The sequence below is a fragment of the Culicoides brevitarsis genome, chromosome 2, assembly GCF_036172545.1.
Source record: "Culicoides brevitarsis isolate CSIRO-B50_1 chromosome 2, AGI_CSIRO_Cbre_v1, whole genome shotgun sequence".
Classification (NCBI taxonomy): domain Eukaryota; kingdom Metazoa; phylum Arthropoda; class Insecta; order Diptera; family Ceratopogonidae; genus Culicoides; species Culicoides brevitarsis.
Genome location: NC_087086.1, coordinates 25,569,660 through 25,591,067, shown reverse-complemented (window position 1 = coordinate 25,591,067; position 21,408 = coordinate 25,569,660). Strand labels below are relative to the sequence as shown.

At 34.0% G+C, this 21,408-nt stretch overlaps 5 protein-coding genes across 5 annotated transcripts; 4 read left to right on the top strand and 1 right to left on the bottom strand.

Moving 5' to 3' along the window:
• The first annotated feature begins 1,469 nt into the window (after nucleotides 1–1,469).
• LOC134831352 (uncharacterized) lies at nucleotides 1,470–2,441 on the top strand. Its single transcript, XM_063845069.1, has one exon. The coding sequence runs from the start codon at nucleotides 1,483–1,485 to the stop codon at nucleotides 2,200–2,202; it is 720 nt and encodes a 239-aa protein (XP_063701139.1). The 5' UTR covers nucleotides 1,470–1,482; the 3' UTR covers nucleotides 2,203–2,441.
• A 614-nt stretch (nucleotides 2,442–3,055) lies between these two features.
• On the top strand, nucleotides 3,056–3,721 carry LOC134828811 (uncharacterized). Its single transcript, XM_063841798.1, has one exon. The coding sequence runs from the start codon at nucleotides 3,056–3,058 to the stop codon at nucleotides 3,719–3,721; it is 666 nt and encodes a 221-aa protein (XP_063697868.1).
• A 246-nt stretch (nucleotides 3,722–3,967) lies between these two features.
• Nucleotides 3,968–9,202, bottom strand: LOC134830401 (uncharacterized). Its single transcript, XM_063843869.1, has 4 exons — nucleotides 9,008–9,202; nucleotides 7,388–8,953; nucleotides 6,556–6,689; nucleotides 3,968–6,359 (listed from the first exon to the last, which is right to left on the bottom strand). The coding sequence occupies exons 1-4, from the start codon at nucleotides 9,124–9,126 to the stop codon at nucleotides 4,126–4,128; spliced, it is 4,053 nt and encodes a 1,350-aa protein (XP_063699939.1). The 5' UTR covers nucleotides 9,127–9,202; the 3' UTR covers nucleotides 3,968–4,125.
• A 439-nt stretch (nucleotides 9,203–9,641) lies between these two features.
• On the top strand, nucleotides 9,642–16,621 carry LOC134828810 (proliferation marker protein Ki-67-like). Its single transcript, XM_063841797.1, has 21 exons — nucleotides 9,642–9,815; nucleotides 9,891–10,035; nucleotides 10,120–10,246; nucleotides 10,312–11,681; nucleotides 11,742–11,956; nucleotides 12,015–12,092; nucleotides 12,158–12,275; nucleotides 12,343–12,515; nucleotides 12,577–12,639; nucleotides 12,710–12,827; nucleotides 12,895–13,067; nucleotides 13,122–13,199; nucleotides 13,257–13,374; nucleotides 13,440–13,612; nucleotides 13,679–13,756; nucleotides 13,829–13,946; nucleotides 14,011–14,183; nucleotides 14,237–14,299; nucleotides 14,395–14,512; nucleotides 14,584–15,100; nucleotides 15,235–16,621. The coding sequence occupies exons 1-21, from the start codon at nucleotides 9,642–9,644 to the stop codon at nucleotides 16,619–16,621; spliced, it is 5,577 nt and encodes a 1,858-aa protein (XP_063697867.1).
• A 285-nt stretch (nucleotides 16,622–16,906) lies between these two features.
• Nucleotides 16,907–20,292, top strand: LOC134829873 (AFG3-like protein 2). The gene is made up of 5 exons (XM_063843162.1): nucleotides 16,907–17,104; nucleotides 17,168–17,625; nucleotides 17,688–17,781; nucleotides 18,327–18,631; nucleotides 18,685–20,292. Exons 1-5 carry the CDS (start codon nucleotides 17,015–17,017, stop codon nucleotides 20,180–20,182), a joined length of 2,445 nt encoding a protein of 814 aa, XP_063699232.1. The 5' UTR covers nucleotides 16,907–17,014; the 3' UTR covers nucleotides 20,183–20,292.
• The last annotated feature ends 1,116 nt before the right edge of the window (nucleotides 20,293–21,408 follow it).

The window sequence follows — 21,408 nt, the reverse complement described above, 5'->3', positions numbered from 1 at the left end:
GCTGATTGTTGTACCGATCTTCGTCATCATCACTGATATTTTTGTCATCAGACTTTCTATCAGAGCTCTGACTTCCCGGGCGAGGTGGTCGAACGGTGATTGCTGGCAATTGTTGCTTAAAAGTGGTTGCTGAAATCGTCGTCGTTGGCAAATAATGACGACTTGTGGTGCTGACATGCCTTTCGTCGTCCTCAACTGGTGCTCCAAAGGTAAGTGTTGCCAAAAATGGCACCAATAATAAAAGAACTTTTAACATTTTTCTAGTTTTTAGAATTTTTTTATGAGATCATGTTCTTTTGAAACCAAGAATCAAAGTGCAAATGAGACATTGTGACGCGTATGCGGACGTTTAAATATAAAAATTGGTGTTCTAATTAACATTTGATGAGTTAAATGCGCATCGGAGCATGTAAAATGTATATGATTTTAATCTGAGATGAATTAATTTGGACAAAAATGCGTCTTTAAAATTAAAAGAAACTTAAAAGCGGATTTTGAAGAAGAATATTCTTAAATAGAGACACAAAAATTCTTCATAAAACGATTAATTTGTGATTTTATCGCGAATAATTACACAAAATTCATCAAAAATTCATGACTGGTAGTACAAAAAGAACAATTGACAACCAATGAGGATGACTATAACTCATAGAACAGGAAGTAGAATTTTTGTAGTTACAACACTAAATATTTCTTTGTCTACATAGGTAAGAATTTTGTTTAATTTTTTATGTTTTTACGTTTTTCAGCATAAAATTAAATCATGATTACAAAACTTGCATAAAATTGCTCCAGATTAGGTGGCACGTGACATGAAAAATTTTGTTCATCCACTATTTTAGCGGAACCTAAATCATTTAGCAAGATCCAAAAGTCTCCTCTTGCAGCTGGAAACAAATCTGGAGACAAACTCAACAATCGACTTGAAAGAAACGCTGAGCTTAGCGTCAGAAAATAAGGGTTTCCATGAAATTCCCCCTGAAATCTTCAATCTGGGTACTATAGGATCATAAATAATTACCTAAACCGTATCGACGAGGAAAAAGAGTAAAATAGCGATCTGCAGGGCAAAATATTTAATTTATTTATTCTTAAATTGATCTAAACTAAAATATTGAATACGTAATTGAATATTTTATTAAAAAAAAGTTCTTATGAAAGTTTAAGTTTAAATAGGTTTTACCAAGCCCTTCCAAGAAAAGTAATCGTATAAAACGTGTGAAGTATCGATAAAATGAATCATTCTACTACGAACTTTATTAAAATCTAATCGTCTAATCTAACTTCAATAGTAAGAGATAATAGGGGAGTTCTTGTGGTTTTTCCGATATTTATGCATTTATTTCAATTGAATTAATAAGAAAATAGCAAACTTTACTGTTTTTTGATTACGTATGTAAAATATAGCTAACTTTTTGCATATAAATGCAATTATTTTCAAGTGAATTTCAGTTGTACTTGAACTCCGACAAAACTCACAACATGAAATTATTTTCCTTGACGATTGCAGCAGCGCTCCTGATTGTTGCTTCAGCAATTCCAACGTTGCATAAGCACAAATTTTATCACAAAGAAGTAGTGCTGCCTGGATTACATATTCAGAAAACTTATTCGAGAGGTCCTGGCTATGGGATTCACGGAAGTCAAGGAAGCTACGGAGGTGGCTCAGGCTTTGCCCATGGAGGGGGTTATGGCTATAATTATGGGTACGGCGGCGCACAAAATGGCGGCAGACAACAACAAACTGTGATAATTAAGGATCAGTCAGGATTTAATGGACACCATCAAGGTGGTTACAGTCATGGAGCTGGTTTTAACTCTGGAAGTGGATTTTCTCAAGGTCATAGCCACGGAGGAGGATTTTCTCAAGAAGGAATTCAGTCTGGAGGAGGATTTTCTCATGGAGGTAATAACCATCAACAACAACAACAAACAGTTGTCATTCAGAAAGATCATGGAACTCAAACAATTGGAACTGGTCAAGGTCAATTTCAAGGTCATGGACACAGTTCTGGAGGTCAACAACAGCAACAACAAACGGTAGTTATTCAAAATGACAATGCCCATAAAAATAACTTTGGAGGAAAAGGAGGCGGTCATGGATCAAGTAACGGACAAAATTCGGGCTATCAAAGCTCTTATAACACTGGATTTGCAACCGGATATGCTTCTGGTCAACAATCTGGGTACAGTAATCATTAAAATAAAGTAGTTTTAGCACTAAATTCTACATGTAAATAAAAAGATCTTTGGACGGAATCGCAACTTACCTCGTTTAAATCCTTTTAATAAGAAGCCTAATGACTAAAAAAAGATGTTTTCATAAATTTTCTTGAGAAATGATTTATTTATGTTTATAAAAGTATGAATTTTATTAACTCTGTTTAGGCGAATAAATTAAATATATCCATTTTTTGTCGAACCCTCGATTTTGTCGAAAAAATTCAGAGGCAAAAGTAAAAATTAAATATAAATTAAAAATATTTTTGACATTTTTTGAAATTCAAAAAACAGAAGAAACTTGCTTTAAAAAGACATGTACTATCGAAATGTAGAAGAAAATTTTATTTTGAGTTACGTGACCAAAATAATTTTTTTTTTCAAAAATTTTTATTTTAGGAGATTTTATTTGATTTTTGTTCATTTTTAAGCTCAAATTTGAAAATAATATTAACCAAAATTTAATAAATCCTCATGGGAAAATAATGAAAATATTAAATTTATTCGCCTTATTAAATAAATAAACCCTTCCAAGAAAATTCAGTGTGTAAAACGTGCGAAGTATCGATAAAATGAATCATTCTACTATGCGATTTGTATTGAAATCTAATCGTTTAATCTAACGTTTTTAATTAATCAGAGAATCTCAGGGGAGTTTTAGTGGTATTTCCGATATTTATCACATTTATCATACATTTCAATTGAATCTTGAAGAAAATAACAAACTTTACCGTTTTTTGATTACGTATGTAAATTGTAGCTAACTTTTTGCATATAAATGCAAATATTGTCAAGTGACTCTCAGTTTTATTTGAGCTTCGACAAAACTCACAACATGAAATTGTTTTTCTTGACAATTGTAGCAGCTCTTCTTGTTGCTGCTTCGGCATCTCCATTATTCTTTAAGGATAAGTTTTATCACAAGGAAGTGTCACTACCTTTTTTGAATGTTCGGAGAACTATTTCGACTGGAAACGGTCCTGTCTTTGTCGGTCAAGAAGGCTACGGCAAAGGCTTTGTCCAGGGAGGTGGTTATGGTTATAATTATGGCTACGGCGGCGCACAAAATGGCGGTGGACAACAACAACAACAAACTGTGATAATTCAAAAGGATGAGTCAAGTCATCATCATGGTGGTTACAATCACGGAGCTGGTTTTAACTCTCAAGGATTTTCTCAAGGTCATGGAGGAGGATTTTCTCATGGAGGTAATAACCAGCAACAACAACAACAACAAACAGTTGTCATTCAAAAAGATCATGGAAGTCAAGCAATTGGAACTGGTCAAGGTCAATTTCAAGGTCATGGACACGGTTCTGGAGGTCAACAACAGCAACAACAACAACAAACGGTAGTTGTTCAAAATGACAATTCCCATGGAAAAAACTTTGGCGGTCATGGATCAAATAACGGACAAAATTCAGGTTATCAAAGCTCTTATAGTACTGGATTTGCAACCGGATATGCTTCTGGTCAGCAATCTGGGTACAATAATAATTGAAAAAAAAAATTAGTATTTAATTCTACATGTAAATAAAAAGATCTTTGGACGGAATCGCAACTTACCTCGTTTAAATCCTTTTAATAAGAAGCCTGATGACTAAAAAATTTTTTTTTTAAGAAATGATTTATTTATGTTTATGAATTTAGTTATTTTTATTTAGTTAGTAAATAAGCTTTACCTCTCATTCTTTGAGAACTCAGAGAAAAGTTGACGCTTCATTAAGCAATAAAGAGCAGATTTTTCTTACAAGTCACGTAAGAATTTTTTCTGCCTGAAAAACATTCAAAAAAGAGATTTGGAGCAAAAAAAAACTGAAAAATTAATTTCATGAAAACAAAACAATTACAGGATTGAAGTTTCGGTTCAATCAAAACTAACTCTAAAAAGGGACAAGAAAGGGTTTAATTGAAACGACTTTTACGTCGATTTTCTTTGAATCCTGGAGGACCTGTCTTTGGTCGTCCATTATTATCTTGCATCATCATTCCTTGCGATCCTCGCATATTTCCGCCATTATTAGGGAAATTCATTCCCATGCCGCCTGGCGGTCCATTGCCACCCATCATTTGATTCGGATTATTAAACATATTCGGATTTTGCGAATTATTAAATTGCCCTTGATTCGGACCTCCTTGGAAAGAATTTCCTCCGTAATTATTCCCGCCAAAATTTCCACCGAAATTCATCGGACCTCCATTGTTCGGATTAAAATTCGGATTTTCCTGATTCATCCATTGTTGCTGCGGGAAATTCTGTCTTGGTGGTGGACTATTTTGCCGATTCCAGGAGTTATCCATGCCGCGTTGTTGATTCATCATCATCGGTGGTGGTCCGTCGTTACGAAATTGATTCGAATTTTGGAAGTTTCTGTTGTTGTACTGGTCTCTCTGATTAGGATTCATGCCAGAAAATTGTCCTTGTTGCGGCATTTGATTGAAATTCGACATTTGTTGAGGATTTCGTGACAAGCTGTTTCGTAAGTCAGACGAATCACGTGGGCCAAAGTTGTTGTTGCCGCCCATAAAGTCATTTTGGCGTCCTTGATCCATGTTTCGGGGTCCAAATCTGTCGTCATTTCTGAATCTGTCGTCATTTAGTGGTCCACGATCGAAACTGCGATCAAGATCAAGACTTTTTCTGCTGTGCGATGGTGAAGGAGATCGAATCCCGTCTCTGCCAAAGGGAAGTTCTTGTACAAATCGCGGCGGCGGAAGGTCTCTTTGTTCAAAACGATCCATTGACATGCGATCTCTCGAGGATCGACGGTCGTTATTGACACGATCCATCAGGAAATTCCTGTCAAATTCTTCCATTTCACGATTTCGATTCATAACCTGTTCGCGAGTCATTCCCATGTTGCGATCATCACCAAAATCACGTCCCGCCATCGAATTTCCTTGTCTTCGATCGAAATCTCTGTCATCCCGATGACGCGGAGTACTGGCATCAAAGTTTTGTAAACGTGTGACCCGTTTCAGATCTAACCTCAAAGCTTCTTCATCCAATCTTCGTAATTTTTCGGCAATTTGTGGTGATAGCGGTTCATCTGCTGGTCTACGAAGCTCTTCCAATCGTCCATAACGCATTCGTTCTTCTTGTTCCAAAGCCTCACGCAAACGAATTTCTTGATCGCGACGACAATCACGATTCAATTCTTGAACTTCTTGCTCAAAACGATCAAATTCGCGGTCAATGTCATATGGGCTGCTGTTGCTTGGCGCATTTAATCGACTCCGTAAGTCATCTTGATTTTGATGAAAGTACTGCGGAGGCTGTAAAAGCCTTCCTGGCTCCAAAATTTCCGGCGGATCAGGATTTCGCATAATTGGACGAGGTTCTAAACGCCCATCAAACACACTTTGTCGCACCCCGCGATCCATGTCGGGCTCAAATCTCGGTCTATCATCGCGCGGATCAAATCTTCCCGCTTCCTGCGAATCCCAAACTCTCGAATTGCTGCCATCGAGATGAAAATCGCCTCGCATACTCAAATTACGCGAAGCATTGTTGAAGGAATCATCAATATCCGGTTCTTGGGGCAACGTGTTAAACTCACAAATGGGGATTCCGTCAAAAGATGTCGGTCGATTGTCCATAAATCTCTCATTTGATCGCGAACGCAACCGATGCATGTCATTATCCACGCGTACTTCAATGCGAGAACTAGAGTTTCTTAAGACCTCACGTGAACCACGTCGACTAATATTGGGACTTCTACTTCTCGATGCCCGCCGTCTTCCATCTAAGACTTCGCGTGAACGTGCTCTGCGTGCCGAACTCGTTTGAGACACTTCTCTCAAACTTCTGGTTTGACTTCTCGTTTGTGAGTCTCGCTTATTTTTCGATATTCCTCCGTCCAATCGTTCTTTTCGGATTCCTCCATCGAGACGTTCCACTACTTTTGGTCGTTTATCTCGATCTTTTTCCGATTTTTCGCGTTCGGAATCTCTTTCACGCTTCTTTTCCTTCACAATTTGCTCCATTTCCTTAAGTTCCTCTTCGTGAGCCTTCTTGCTTGACAGAAAAACGTCCGTGAATCCACTTTTGTCCAAATCGACAACTTCTCGAATCGCCATTTGCACGTACGAGTCGGCTGGTAATGTAAATTCCATAACGAGTGCTAATTTATCCGTATCTGAAAAATGTATTCAAGCATAGAGAGCACAAGAAGATGTGCTGTTAGTGACCATCGATCGAAAATTTGGAAGTTTTAATGCAGAAAAAAGTTATTGGGTTATTTTTTTCGACATGAAAAAAGATTTTTTTTTTTTCGATTTTCTTGAAATATTTTTTAAAAAATCTCCCTATAACTGATTTTCTCGTGTATGTACCTTCGGGTTTAGGGCGATCGGACTTGTCCTTGTCTAAAAGGTTGTCGGACAATCTTTTGTATGGCTTGAATTCCCATTGCAAGTCTGTCGGAAAGACGAGAAGCTTGCGATACGTTCCGTGCAAGAAGTAATTTCTGAAGAAAATTTTGTTAGTTTTGCTAAAAAATCACAATGTGAGGTTTTTTCAAATTTATTTCAAACTTTTACTTCAAAAAAATCATTTGAACAGTCAAAAATTAAAAAAAAAAATAAATAATTAAAAATTTCTATGAGAATCTAAAATAACCGTTCTTTGGAATCTTCTAAGAATTTTTCAAGAATTTAATTTTGAATTATTTTTTTTTTATTTTTAAACTTCTCAAAAAATATTTTTCATGAAATTATTGAATATGTTTTTCAAACTTTTTAGACAGATTTTATTAACTTTTTTTCAAAATTAAGATTTTTAATAATTAAAAAAAAAAATTTTTCCATTAATTTTTTAGAAAAATAAAAAAAAATCTAATTTTTTTACAGTAAAATTTTCAATCAATTAATTTAATTTTTTTCACACAAGAATGTTAATAAAATATAAAAAGATTAAAAATAATCGAAATTTTTCTAAAAATTTTTTTTTAATTTCGAGAAATTTTTTATTAATTTTTTGAATTATTTTAAAAAGCTGACTTATACTAATTACTATTTTACTAATTAAAATTTTAACGTTTTTGTTCAATTTAGTTTTAAATTTAATTTTTTTTTATTTTATTTTATTTTTTGTTTTTTTAAAATAGGTTAAACGATCAAAAATTGTTTGAAATAAATTTGAAGCAACCAAACGTGTTAAACTTACGTATTTTGAACGATTTGATTGCCATTGATGCAATACTTGTCCGAAAGCCGTGTCTTATTCAGTCCATCCTTCGACAAAAAGTCCGTATACCAAATTCCCACGTCGTTATTTTTGGGAAAACTTACTTCGCTGCCCGGCAAGGGCAAGACTAGATCATGAATTGTGTATCGCTGCTCGTCAATATCCTCCTGCGTGACAAATTTAATGGCATCTTTGAAATTTGGCTTCTTTTTTGGGTCGCGGATAAATGGTGGCGACACTGCCGATCGCGACGTCAATCCAATGCTGAAATCTTCAAAAAATTCCGGCGCCAAAGGCTTAAGACTGTTCACGAGAACAATATCACCCACAAAAAGTTTCAATCCCTTGCGTTTGATACGCTGCGACGCGATAATGTTCCAAATGTAGCTCTGATAGGCGAAAATGTACGCAAGCCGGATGTTGAGAGGAACTTTTTCCAGTGCTTCAACCAAGTCGTCGGGGTTTCTTTCGAGTTGTTTTACCAATTTATACTCGAATTCTCTCTCGAGTGCCTCAGATCCTTCGAGAGTTTTGATGGGACTGCCATCGGACAAGGCCCATCGTTCCTTCATGTCACGCAACTCTGACGGATCGTCCTTTGTCGGCGTCATTATCAAGTTTATGGCTTCTTCAAAGTTTCGCGTTAGCAAAGCTTTACCTATTTGATACGCAGGAACGCCTGTCTTCTTCATAAATCGCTTAACCCCGAAGTAGTTGATGAACCCATTGCGTTCCAAGAATTTCAAACACTCTTCATACTCATTTACCTGTTCCTTGTTCTTGCTCGATAATCCTCTAAACACAATCCGATACCGATTTCCATCCAAATCCCCAATTTTCACCTCATCACTTCTAATTTCGAAGTTTCCTACCGAAAATTTATCCTGTTTTGTCAATTTTTGCAGTTTATTGACCGCCACCTTCGGCACCGAGATCCTCTGAGTACTCACAGCGCCAGCTTCCTTCAGTTGCGCGAATCCAAGATCCTTTTTATTGAGGTTCAGTGTATCCAAAATCATAATTAGTGGCCGCTTAAATGGAATGTTCCTCTTCTGCAACGTAAAATGAATGTATTCCGGGTCCCATCCCCACTTTTTCAAGTCCTCATTTGTCATGGGACCACCTTTATGGGGCATCACACGCAACACACGCGAACCAGCAGCCGTTTTTGTCTCAAACACAATCAAATTCTTCTCCAGATCCGTGAGAATTTGCAAACCCTTGTGCAGCTCGCGCACCTGATCATCCGACAACGTGTCAACGTGAATGTTAAAGCAATCCGATGGCTTTTGGAATGAGTCGATTTTACGTAACATCGCACGAAAAGTATCCGGTCTCACGAGTCCCTGCTTAATAATTTCCAACTTACGGATTTCGTCGAGATTGGAGCCCGGAGGAACGCGACACCCGAATATTGTATCACCTAAAACGCAAGGTTTACCCGCAACCACTTCATTTATCTCGTAATCGAGAAAGTGGTTTTGCATCTCGCCTGGAATTGGTTCGATTGGGTTCATTTTTTCGCTGATTCCGTACAACTCGAGACTGCAAACGAAAAAAAAATGATTCAAAAGTTTTGAACATCAAAAAGTTTCTTACCCCATTTTTTTGTTTAGTTCCTGTTCGTCGTAAATTTTTTTGAGTTTTGTCTCGTCACTAGCACTTCTTTTAACTTTTGCCGGCGACAAAACTTTTGTAGGACTCGGTTTCTTACTCATTTTTTTAACAAATTTATATTTATTTTTTGTATTTTTATTGAATTTTAAGGTTTTAAATTTGTTTTTCACAAATCCTTTTTTCTTCACAAACATTTTAATTTTTAGGGTGACCAGATTTCTAATTCATGAAGGAAATTAAGTCATGACCCTCACAAAAGGCGCCATCCATTAACGATGTTAGAAGTATTGAAGGGACAATGAATTTACGATGATTTCGATACTAAATGATGAAAAGAGGACGATATATGACAAAATACTATGTCCAGAAATGGTATATTTTCTAATTCTAAGTAGATTAATTTTCCTTATTTAAGAGTTTTGAATATATAGGTTACAAATTCGAATTTTCGTTAATTCGATCATATGGATGACGCCATTTTTAAATACCATTTTTGACGTGTGACATTGATTTGCCTCACTTTTAATTCAACTTCAAAACAGATAAGACGCCGCTCAAATTAACGTATTTTTGAATTTCACAATAAAAAAAACAACAAAGAAGTCAATCATTTAAAATGTCTTTAGCCGGTAAAAAGTTAGTTATTCTTAAACATGATGGACAACATGGAGTTTATGAAACTAAAGAGCCAAATATAACAATCGGTGGAAGTATTGCGAATGATGTGCGAATTAAACTTCCAGAAGCTGACCCTTACATTTGCAAGATAGAATTAGACACCTTTGGCCGGGTAAGCAAACATAACTTGCTAATTTTTTTTTCGTCTATCATTTCTTTATGTTTCAAATTTATCCTTTATCTTTAGCCTAACCTTACTAATCTAAGTGGGAAACAAGTATTAGTAAACGGAAATCAAGTAAAACAAAAAGTGTTTCTTAAGAATGGAGACAACATTAGCATACTAAATAAAAATTTTCAATGGTTGGATAGTTCATTCATTCAAAATAAAAGTAAGTCTTACTTTTTATTTTTTTTTTAATTTTTGTCATTAAACCAAGAAAATATATACTAATTTATTGTCTTTTGAAATTTAGATACACCTAGCAAATCAAATGTTCAACCGAAGATCCTTTCTTCTTCAGTTCCATCATTTAAGACCAAAGCAAAGTCAAAAACGTTGTCTGTACTATCTAAATGTTCAAAAAGGATTACTTTTTATAGGTAAGTAAATATAAAATCCTTGAGTACTAATTTTTCTTATTAAAAAAAAAAACAATATTTCACAGCTTAAAACCTACTGAAACAGATCAGAAAGGTTCCTGCGCTGTAGTAATTGATTCAATTAACAGAGAAATGTTTTATGCTGAAAAAGAAAATTCAGCAGTCAATTCCAAATTAAATATGTCTGGTACTATGATTGTTTCGTATGCATCAACTAATGAAACTACTTCCAAACAAACAAATCACATTTCTTCTGACGTAAGTTGCATTTCGGATGTTTCTTCAGATGTTCTGAAGTTATCATCAATGTATTTGATTGATCTGAATGCAACTGGTAGCATATGCAATCAAAGTTCTCCAATTGAGAATTTACCAGAAATAAAAATTAACGAGAAAAACGATTCGTCTAAAATAGAAGACTCATTGTTTGAATCAATAATAAATGAATCAGATGTAACACCTGAAAAACCTGAGAATGAACAAATGAGTCAACCCGATACTTTCAAAGAAGGATCAAACGAGTTTTCTTCCAGAATGAGTACAAATAAAGAAGCAGATGATATCATATGCAATCAAACTTCTGTAATTGAGATCCTTTCAGAAATAAGTACTAACGAGAAAAACGATTCGTCCAAAATAGAAGACTCAATGTTCAAATCCATAATAAAAGAATCAGTAGCAACACCTCAAAAATCTGCGAATGAACAAATAGAGCAAACCGATGCTCTCATAACAGAATCAAACGAGTTTTCTCCCGGATTGTGTGTTGATAAAAAATCAGATGATAGCGTATTTTATCAAACTTCTCTTGAGAATCTTTCAGAAATAAGTACGAACGAGAAAACCGATTCGTCTAAAATAGAAGACTCAATGTTCAAATCAATAATAAAAGAATCAGTTGCAACACCTGAAAAACCTGCGAATGAAGAGATGAAGAAATCCGATGTTTTCACAACAGAATTAAATGAGTATACTCCCGAAGAATGTACAGATAAAAAAGTAGATGATAGCATATGCTATCAAACTTCTCCAATTGAGAATCTTTCAGAAATAAATATTAACGAGAAAAACGATTCGACTAAAATGTTCACATCAATAATTAAAGAATCAGTTACAACACCTGAAAAATCTGCGAATGAACAAATGAAGCAAACCGATGCTGTCATAACGGAATCAAATGAGTATACTCCCGAAGTGTGTACAGATAAAAAAGTAGATGATAATATCTGCAATCAAACTTCTTTTGAGAATCCTTCAGAAGTAAATATCAACGAGAAAAATGATTCGTCCAAAATGGAAGACTCAATGCTCAAATCAGTTATAAAAGAAACAGTTTCAACACCTGAAAAATCTGCAAGTGAACAGATGAAGCAAACCGATGCTTTTATAAAAGAATCAAACGAGTTTACTCCAAAAATGTGTGCAGATAAGAAAGGTATAATTTAATTATTTTTGAAACCTAGATTATTTAATTTGTTATTTGCTATTATTTTAGATGATTCTATGATCGTTACTGAAAGCTGGATAAATACAGTTATGAGTCTTGGTTGTAGTACACCAATGGCGCCAAACACTAAAACTCAGATACTATCTGAACGTTATTCAAACATAACAACAGATTCAGTTCAAATAAATGATGCATCGCATCAAGCAAATTCAGTTTCTGAAAAAAAGATGTCCTTGCTCAACATGTCAGTTGAATGCTCAGAGGTGAGTATAAATCTATCTAAGGGTTCAGTATATAAAACTTAATAAAAATTACTTTCAGATTAGTAAATTAGAGACAACAAACATAAATAGGTCTCACTCGACTCCTATCAATTCTTTGAAGCGCCCCTTACCCGAGGTAAATTTTTATTTTTTTGTAGAAAACTAATTCTCTATTTACCTAAATTATATTTAATTTTTCAGAATAAAGAAGAATGTACTGAAACTCCTATTAGTGAAAATCTAACATCAATGTCTTCTCGTTCTCGCAGAGGTACTGCTAAAAAAGTTTGTTATGCAGAAAGTCTTCTGACAAAACAAAGTATGTTTATTTCACAAAATCATATGAGAAAAAACATTAAGTTGAAAATATTCTACTCTTATTAAAGGTTACAAAAAACTTCTCAGTGACAACGAATATGTGAATGAAGATGTAGGTACACCAAATAAAACAACAGATTCAAATCAAATAAATGATTCATTGCACAAAGAAAATTCAGTTTCCGAAAAAGGTTCTGAGAAAAAGATGTCCTTGCTTAACATATCAGTTGAATGTTCTGAGGTGAGTATTAATCTATCTAATTGTTCACTATATCACCATATACAATTAAAATTACTTTCAGATTAGTAAATTGGAGACAACAAACTCGACTCCCATCAATTCTTTGAAGCGCCCCTTACTCGTGGTAAATTTTTATTTTTATAGTAAAACTGAGATTCTAATTCTGTTTACCTAAATTATTTTTAATTTTTCAGAATAAAGAAGAATGTACTGAAACTTCTATAAGTGAAAATCTAACACCAATGTCTTCTCGTTCTCGCAGAGGTACTGCTAAAAAAGTTTGTTATGCAGAAAGTCTTCTGACAAAAAAAAGTATGTTTATTTAACAAAATCATATGAGAAAAAACATTAAGTTTTAAATGTTTTAATCTTATTAAAGGTTACAAAAAACTTCTCGGGGACAACGAACATGTTAATGAAGATGTTGGTACACCAAATAAAACAACAGATTCGAATCAAATAAATGATTCATTGCACCAAGAAAATTCAGTTTCCGAAAAAGATTCTGAGAAAAAGATGTCCTTGCTTAACATATCAGTTGAATGTTCTGAGGTGAGTTTGATATAAATGTTAATAAGTATATGTCTAAAACAAAATTCATTTTAGATTAACAAATTCGACACAACAAACACAAATAGGTCTCACTCCACTCCTATCAATTCTTCGAAGCGCCCCTTACCCGTGGTAAATTTTTATTTTTTGTAGTAAAATTGAGTTTCTAAATTATATTTAATATTTCAGAATAAAGAAGAATGTACTGAAACTCCTATGAGTGAAAATCTAACACCAATGACTTCTCGTTCTCGCAGAGGTACTGCTAAAAAAGTTTGTTATGCAGAAAGTCTTCTGACAAAACAAAGTATGTTTATATCAAATCATGTGCGAAAAAAAAATTTAAGTTCTAATATTTTATCCTGATTAAAGGTTACAAAAAACTTCTCGGTGACAACGAATATGTTAATGAAGATGCAGGTACGCCAAATAAAACAACAGATTCGAATCAAATAAATGATTCATTGCACAAAGAAAATTCAGTTTCCGAAAAAGGTTCTGAGAAAAAGATGTCCTTGCTTAACATATCAGTTGAATGTTCTGAGGTGAGTATAAATCTATCTAATCATTCACTATATCACCATATAAAACTTATTTAAAATTACTTTCAGATTAGTAAATTGGAGACAACAAACATGAACAAGTCTCACTCGACTCCCATCAATTCTTCGAAGCGCCCCTTACCCGTGGTAAATTTTTATTTTTTGTAGTAAAACTTAATTCTAATTCTTTATTTATCTAAACTATTTTTAATTTTTCAGAATAAAGAAGAATGTACTGAAACTCCTATCAGTGAAAATCTAACACCAATGTCTTCTCGTTCTCGCAGAGGTACTGCTAAAAAAGTTTGTTATGCAGAAAGTCTTCTGACAAAACAAAGTATGTTTATTTCAAATCATGTGCGAAAAAAAATTAAGTTTCTAATATTTTACTCTGATTAAAGGTTACAAAAAACTTCTCGGTGACAACGAATATGTTAATGAAGATGCAGGTACGCCAAATAAAACAACAGATTCGAATCGAATAAATGATTCATTGCAACAAGAAAATTCAGTTTCCGAAAAAGGTTCTGAGAAAAAGATGTCCTTGCTTAACATATCAGTTGAATGTTCTGAGGTGAGTTTAAAATAATTGTTACAAGTATCTGTCTAAAACAAAATTCATTTTAGATTAACAAATTGGACACAACAAACACAAAAAGGTCTCACTCCACTCCTATCAATTCTTTAAAAGTAAGTTTTTAATTTTGTTGTAAAACTGAGCTTTTTGATTCACTAAAATATTAAAACATTTTATTTATTTATTTAATTCTTATTTTATTTTTCAGAATAAGGAAGAATGTACTGAAACTCCTATCTGTGAAAATCTAACACCAATGTCTTCTCGTTCTCGCAGAGGTACTGCTAAAAAAGTTTGTTATGCAGAAAGTCTTCTGACAAAAAAAAGTATGTTTATTTCTAATCATTATAAAAAACCAACATTAAGTTTTAAATATTCTAATTTACTCTTATTAAAGGTTACAAAAAACTTCTCAGCGACAACATTGACGAATATGTAAATCAAGAAGTAGATACACCAGAAAAGAGGGAATGCACAAAAATAGATGATTCTCAAAAAAATATTGAAGATTCTATGAATGTTTCGACAAACAAAAAGAAACGTGGTCGAAAACCAAAATCTAATGAAGATGAGCACAATATAAGTCAAAATATTTCAAAATTACAAGGAAAAGATACACAAAATGACGAGGTTCAAGAAAGTATTAATGTTTCAACAATTAAAAATAGACGTGGCCGAAAACCAAAATCAAATGAAGAAGAACACATTATTGATCAAAACATTTCAAAAATAACTGAAGAAGAGAAACAAAATGACGAAATTCAACAAACTATCAATGTTGCGACAATTAAAATGAGTCCAAAGCCACAATCTAATGAACAACAACAAAATATTTCAAAATCACCTGAAGAAGAAAATCAAATTGACGAAATTCAAAAAACTATCAATGTTGCGACAAATAAAACGAGTCCAAAGCCACAATCTAATGAACAAGAACAAAATATTTCAAAATCAAAATAAATTTTCAAAATTAATGTTGCCTAAAGAAGAAAAGCCAAATTGAACGAAATTCAAAAAACTATTTCAAAATTGCGACAAATAAAAAAAGTAACGAAATTCAAAAAACTATCAATGTTGCGACAAATAAAACGAGTCCAAAGCCACAATCTAATGAACAAGAACAAAATATTGATCAAAATATTTCAAAATTACCTGAAGAAGAGAAACAAAATGACGAAATTCAAAAAACTACCAAGGTTCAAACAAATAAAACAAGACGTGGTCGAAAACCACAATCTAATGAAGAAGAACAAAATATTGATCAAAATATTTCAAAATTACCTGAAGAAGAGAAACAAAATGACGAAATTCAAAAAACTACCAAGGTTGCGACAAATAAAACGAGACGTGGTCAAAAGCCTCAATCTAATGAAGAAGAACAAAATATTGATCAAAATGTTTCAAAATTACCAGAAGAAAAGACACAAACGAGACGTGGTCGAAAACCAAAGGCTAGTGAAGATGAAGATCAAAATGTTTCAAAACTACCAGAAGAAAAGACACAAACTGAAGAAATTCAAAAAAGTACCAATGTTGCGACAAATAAACCAAAACGTGGTCGAAAATTAAAGTCTAATGAAGATGAAGATGAAAATGTTTCAAAACTACCAGAAGAAAAGACACAAACTGAAGAAATTAAAAAAAGTACCAAAGTTGCGACAACTAAAACTAGACGTGGTCGAAAACCACAATCTAATGAAGAAGAACAAAATATTGATCAAAATATTTTAAAATTACCTGAAGAAGAGAATCAAAATGATGAAATTCAAAAAACTCCCAATGTTGCCACAAATAAAACAAGACGTGTTCGAAAACCTAAATCTAATGAAGATGAAGATCAAAATGTTTCAAAACTACCAGAAGAAAAGACACAAACTGACGAAATTAAAAAAAGTACCAAAGTTGCGACAACTAAAACTAGACGTGGTCGAAAACAAAAATCTAATGAAGATGAAGATATTTCAAAATTACCTCAAGAAGAGAATCAAAATGACGAAATTCAAAAAACTACCAAGGTTGAAACAAATAAAACAAAACGTGGTCGAAAACCACAATCTAATGAAGAAGAACAAAATATTGATCAAAATATTTCAAAACTACCAGAAGAAAAGACACAAACTGACGAAATTCAAAAAAGTACCAAAGTTGCGACAACTAAAACCAGACGTGGCAGAAAACCAAAATCTAATGAAGATGAAAATATTTCAAAATTACCTGAAGAAGAGAAACAAAATGATGAAATTCAAAAAACTACCAATGTTGCAACAAATAAAACGAGACGTGGTCGAAAACCACAGTCTAATGAAGATGAACACAATATTGATGGAGACAAGCCATCGAAAAAAGCACGTCTTTCTGAAGACAAAGAAATTCAAAAATGCGTAAATGAGCCAGAAGTTGTTGTTACTCGATCATTGAGGTCTCGAAGAAAGTAATTTTTACATTATTATTAACTTTATTTAAAATATATCCTCGAGTGCCAGGAAATGTTTGATTTTTTTTTTTGTAAATAAAGTTTGTTATAAAATTATGTTGAATAAATCGCTTTTTAATAAAAAAAAAACAACGTAAAGTGAATTTTTAAATAAAAATAAGAGTTTTTTCAATAATTCTCTAAAAATATTTCTGATGGGGAGGGCGGGGGTCAAAAATTGCCTTACTCTATTGAACGTCCTGAATGAATGACGCCTAAGGAAATTCAGTTACGCGCCTCCCAAAAGTCATCTGTCATCCACTTGTGTAATAGAAAAATATTTTCATTTTTTTACTGAATTTAAATCAGATTTCCGACTTATATTCGACAAAAATTCTCCGAAAATTACGTCAGAATGGCGCACAGAATACTGTTGTCCGCGAAGAAACTGGAGTCAAGACTGCTGTCCACTCTCAAAACTGGCTATTTAGATCCGAATTTAAAGGTGATTTAACCATTGCATGATACCGAATGATGAAATCCTCAATTTTTTTTTCTTTTTTTCCAGCACAAGTCCGAATTGTTCTCGTCGGAGCGCTTAATGACACCGCTTTTCACACAATTTTTGAACGAGTTTCGCGTGTATTGCGAAAAAGTTCCCAAAGGATTTGAAAAATACTACAAGAAACCGGGTGGAGGCGGTCAGAAACAAGAAGCCAAAGCCGCCGAATCACAAACAGCTGACAAAAGTGCTCCGAAAGATGCGCCGTCGCCCGGCGGTACTGGCAATCAACAAAGTAGTCCTAGTCAAAAGCCAACGCCAAAGATGAATTTGGGCATGTTCGCACCGACGGCAGGCGGAGGCAACAGAGGCTCTGGTGGACAAGGTAGACCCATTGGAGGACCGGGAGATTCGCAGAAAAATTGGATGATGTTGGGAGTGCTTGGAGGTGTTGCGTTGGTTGGAGCTATTGCATTTTCCGAAATGGGATATAAGGAAATTACGTGGAGAGAGTTCCTTAACAAGTGAGTTGCGTTTTTAATCAAATAATGAACTTTTATTTATAAATTTTTTTTTTTTTTTTTAGTTATTTGGGACGTGGAATTGTGGATCGATTGGAGGTTGTCAACAAAAAATGGGTGCGAGTTCGTTTGAATCCTGGCGTCACAACAGAAAGCAATGTAAGATCCTTTTTTTCTCAAAAAATTTAATTTTTAAAAATATTTCTTATTTTTTTTTCTCAAAATTGCAAATGAAAATAATTTTTTTATCTTTGAGATCGAAATTGGTCAAAAAAATTTTCGCCTTTTCCAGTAATTCAAAAAAATTTTAGAAAATAATTAAACTATGACTCAAATTTTTTAAAACGTATTTACATTTTTAAATGAATTTTTCAAAACAAAAATTTCGAGTTCTGATTTAATTTTCGAAATTGAAAAAAAAATTTTCTTTTGAAAAAATAATAAAATGAATTTAAAAAAATATAAGAAAATTAATTAATTGTTAAATTTTTTACCAAATTCAAAAAAGAAATTTAATTAATTATTAATTTAATTTTTTATATTTTTAAAAATTTTATAAGAATGTTAATTTTTAAATCTAAAATATCTTTCAAAAAATGTAAAATATTGTAAAAATACTAAAAATAACGCAAAATTTGTTAAAACTTACCATATTTCCACTTTGAAAAATATGAAAAACTTACTTAATTTTTTTTTACTTTTAGGCCACTCTTTGGTTCAACATCGGTAGCGTCGACTCGTTCGAACGCAATCTCGAAAATGCCCAAATGGACATGAACATCGAGCCCGTGAACTTTGTGAATGTGATTTATCGCACAGATCTCGAAGCTTCGAGTCTTATATCTGTCTTGCCCACATTAATTGTCATTGGTTTCCTCATTTGGATGATGCGACGCAGTGCTAGTATGATGGGAGGTGCTGGCGGTCGTAAAGGCGGCGGCTTATTTGGCGGCGTGATGAATTCCACAGCGAAGCTTATCAATCCACAGGAGATCCAAGTGCGCTTCAAGTAAGAATTTCCTTTGATTTTTCAGAATTCCTCACTTTTTTTTTTGTTTTCAGGGACGTCGCTGGATGCGAAGAAGCCAAAATCGAAATTATGGAGTTTGTGAATTTCCTTAAGAACCCACAGCAATACATCGATCTCGGCGCAAAAATTCCCAAAGGTGCCATGTTGACAGGTCCTCCAGGTACGGGAAAGACTTTGTTGGCAAAAGCAACGGCGGGCGAAGCAAATGTTCCTTTCATCACGGTTTCGGGTTCGGAATTTTTGGAAATGTTCGTCGGTGTGGGTCCATCTCGTGTTCGTGACATGTTCGCGATGGCCCGTAAACATGCGCCTTGCATTTTGTTCATCGATGAAATTGATGCCGTTGGTCGAAAGCGTGGCGGAAAGAGTTTCGGGGGACATTCCGAGCAGGAAAATACGTTGAATCAGTTGCTCGTCGAGATGGATGGCTTTAATACGACAACGAATGTTGTGGTTTTGGCAGCTACGAATCGCGTGGATATTTTGGATAAAGCTTTGTTGCGTCCCGGACGCTTTGATAGACAGATTTTCGTGCCGGCACCCGACATCAAGGGACGTGCTAGCATCTTCAAAGTGCATTTAGAACCACTTAAAACGAATGTCGACAAAGTAGAGCTCGCCCGAAAGATGGCAGCGTTGACGCCGGGCTTCACGGGTGCCGATATCGCGAACGTTTGTAACGAAGCCGCCTTGATTGCCGCACGTGACTTAAACGAATCCATCGTCATGAAGCATTTCGAGCAAGCAATTGAACGTGTCGTTGCCGGTATGGAGAAAAAAACGAACGTTTTAGCTCCGGAGGAGAAACGAACAGTTGCTTATCACGAAGCTGGTCATGCCGTCGCCGGTTGGTTCTTGCAACATGCCGATCCACTATTAAAAGTTTCAATTATCCCGCGTGGAAAGGGTCTCGGATATGCGCAATATCTCCCGAAAGATCAATATCTTCTCTCAACCGAACAACTTTTCGACCGGATGTGCATGACACTCGGGGGTCGTGTCTCCGAGGAACTTTTCTTCAATCGCATCACGACCGGGGCCCAAGATGACCTCAAAAAAGTTACCGAAAGTGCGTATGCGCAAGTTGTGCGTTTCGGCATGAACGAAAAAGTGGGACAAGTGAGCTTTGACATGTCCCAACCAGGTGATCCGATGTTCTCGAAACCCTATTCCGAGCAAACGGCGCAACTGATTGACGATGAGGTGCGAAAGATGATCAAACATGCGCATGAACACACGCGAGCCTTGCTGACGAAACACAAGGCAGACGTCGAAAAAGTAGCCGAAAGACTGTTAAAGAACGAAATTTTGTCGCGCGATGATATGATCGAGTTGCTCGGCAAACGGCCGTTCCCCGAAAAGACGACGTACGAAGAATTCATCGAGGGCACGGGATCTTTCGATGAAAATACCGAGTTACCTGAGGGACTCTCGAGTTGGAATAAGGAGAAAAATGCACCGGCAGATGCCACAACAACACCACCCACGACAGACACGACGGAGAAGAAACCACCAAACACGAGGGTGTAAAAAAAAATTTCGATCGACATAGATATTTTTTGTTGCTTAGAAAATTAGTTTGAAAAAAAAGAAGCAAAACGTGAGAATAAAATTTAACAAAAAAAAATGCTTTTTTTATCATTCATTCAATAGAAAACCCTTCTTTTTATTAATTTCTTGATTATCAGGAAAAACAAAAATTTGAACAAAAAAAAATTACAGAAATTAACAGAACAACTTTCATATATAAATATCGATAAACATAAAATTTCTTATTAAATTTTATTTTTTTTTTACAACTAGTCTAAACAAGCACAGCTATAAAGGCGTGATTTTATTAAATTGTTAGCGAAGATAATTTATTTATTTTTTTTTATTTAATTTAATTCTTCCTGCCGTTCATGTTTCTTCATTCCAAAAATATCCTTTTTCTGAGGAGACGTCTGGTTATTTTTTATTTTAATTATTTTTGACTATTTTTGTTATTTTTTTTTTTTTTTTAAGTACGAAAAAATAGCAAGAATTAAAAAAAATATCGGAATCTTTTAAAGATTCGCTTCGTTGAATATTGCATCACTTTTAAGAAATTTTCTTGTTAAAGTTGTTCCTATGGACGTATGTTTATTTCTAATTTGATCTTTTTTATGATAGTAGTACGTATTTTTAATATAATATTGGCAAGTAATGGAATTGTAATCACTTGAATAAAATTTGTTTTAGCTGTCTTACAGTAAATTAATCTCTTGATAAACTTAAAGAATTACGGTGAATAAGGACGTATTTTTGGGTATTTTTATGAAATTTTGCGAGGAAATATTAAATTTCTCGCAAAATTAAATGTAAAAATTATTTTTAGTTCGCTTCAAATTTGTTTCAATTTTTTTGTTTCTAGTTTCATTTTAAATATTCAAAATCTCATGAGAAAATTCGATTAATAAATTATAAATAAGGCCGTTCCAAATTTTTTCCGATGTTTTTGTCCCAAAACATTTTTTTCAAAATGGGGGGGGGGGCAAAATAAAAAAAAAAGTTTTGAAATACTATTTCATATAAAATGCCAAAATTTTAACAAATTTTGGTCATTCATGAATATTTTAGATGTTTTTATGGTATCTACATTGAAGATTTGATGATTTAAAATTGATCTGAAAGTAATTCAAGTTAAAAATTTTAACAAAAAAAAATTCATAAAAATAACCGTCAAAAATTTTTGAAAAATAATTTTAAGGAAATATTTTTATAGAAAAAAATTCATG